This window comes from Chaetura pelagica, unplaced genomic scaffold (assembly GCF_000747805.2).
Source record: "Chaetura pelagica isolate M959 unplaced genomic scaffold, ChaPel_1.0 scaffold664, whole genome shotgun sequence".
In the NCBI taxonomy this organism is placed as follows: Eukaryota; Metazoa; Chordata; class Aves; order Apodiformes; family Apodidae; genus Chaetura; species Chaetura pelagica.
The window spans coordinates 477,094-478,345 of record NW_009952969.1 but is presented as its reverse complement, the minus strand read 5'-3'; the positions used below and the strand labels follow the sequence as shown (position 1 = coordinate 478,345).

Genomic DNA, 1,252 nt, shown 5'->3' with positions numbered 1-1,252 from the left:
GACCCCCTGAAGCCCCCAGCCCCCAGCATCCCCCCACAGCCCCCAGCCCCCTCCATGCCCACCACAGCCGAGCTGGCCAGACGTCTCCCAGACTGCTGGAGGGCAGCTGGGGTGTAGCAGTGAATCTGGCCCCCACCACAAAGCCCTGCAGCAGGGCATCCTCCAGAGAGGGCCCTGGACACAGGCAGGGGTGTACATGCTGTGTGTGCAGACAGACACAGGCAATACACCACCTTGCCCCAAACCCCTCCAGGAGCAGGATGATCAGGATGATGCAAAGCCCAGTGCTTCCCCCCCCCCCAGGCTGCTCCCACTTGCCCCAGCCTGCAGGAGGGATGGGCAGCCCCTGCTCTCCCCAGGTGTACTTACTCCTCGTGCCCTTTGCAGAGGAAGAAGAGGGTCCTCCAGGCCTGCACTGTGGCCAGCAGCAGGGAGAGGAGCCCGGTGAAGATGCTGAAGCGGCAAGCGGCCTCGGGCCCCCACTCCTGCACGGTGAAGCGCTGCCTCTCCACTGTCAGGTTGGCGTTGAGCCACATGCCCTCGGTGAAGAGCAGGCACCGGCCGTGGAAGTCGTTGCCATTCTCGGAGAGCGGCACCACCACAATGAAGCTGAAGAGGAAGGCCAGGAAGTAGCAGATGCACTGAGCGAAGAGGAAATTGCTGAGCGCCATGGCCGCGGCTCTGCGCAGGCAGAGGGAGGGAGGGAGGGATGCGGGAGGGAGGGATGCGAGGCAGGAGGGGGAGGAGGATGGAGGGATGAAGGGAGGATGCCTGCAGCAGTGGGGGGTGGGGAGAGAGGATGCGCAGTGCAATGTAATGCACAGCGATGCCTCCCCCACAGCCCGAGCTGCCCCCACGGATGGCTCAGGGCTTGCAGGGGGAGCAGGGAGGAAGACCTGTTGTGGGGGTCCTTTCTCTTCAGGAAAATCTGGCCGCTGGTACACCCTGGCACACAGGGAGTTAAATCAGTCTGTTCATCCACTCCCGGGCTGGATACCACTGGCTTTCAGTAGGGTATCCCACTCATGACATAGGGCGTTAATGTGACCAGTGATGGTGGCCGTGACTCACACCCCTCCTCAGGAAAACAAACAAACAAGCAATCAAACAAACAACAACAAACAGCTTCATCTTAGCTTCAGGATCCCTGCAAGTTTTGACCCCAGTTTCTGAAAATCTGGCCAACAACCTCAGGTGGTGGCAGCAAGGGACAGGTTGCACAGCCACCCCAAGGACCTGGAGACCAAGTGGT

The 1,252-nt window shown here is 61.2% G+C and overlaps 1 protein-coding gene across 1 annotated transcript in view; it reads right to left on the bottom strand.

Annotated features, from left to right (window-relative positions):
* The window catches only part of TMEM179 (transmembrane protein 179), a 9,503-nt gene extending 8,720 nt beyond the window's left edge, over positions 1-783 (bottom strand). The window contains exon 1 of the mRNA XM_009995850.1: positions 370-783. Within this exon, the coding sequence (XP_009994152.1) occupies positions 370-671 (302 nt within the window). The 5' untranslated portion in view covers positions 672-783. The remainder of the gene's footprint in view (positions 1-369) is intronic.
* Positions 784-1,252: the final 469 nt, after the last annotated feature.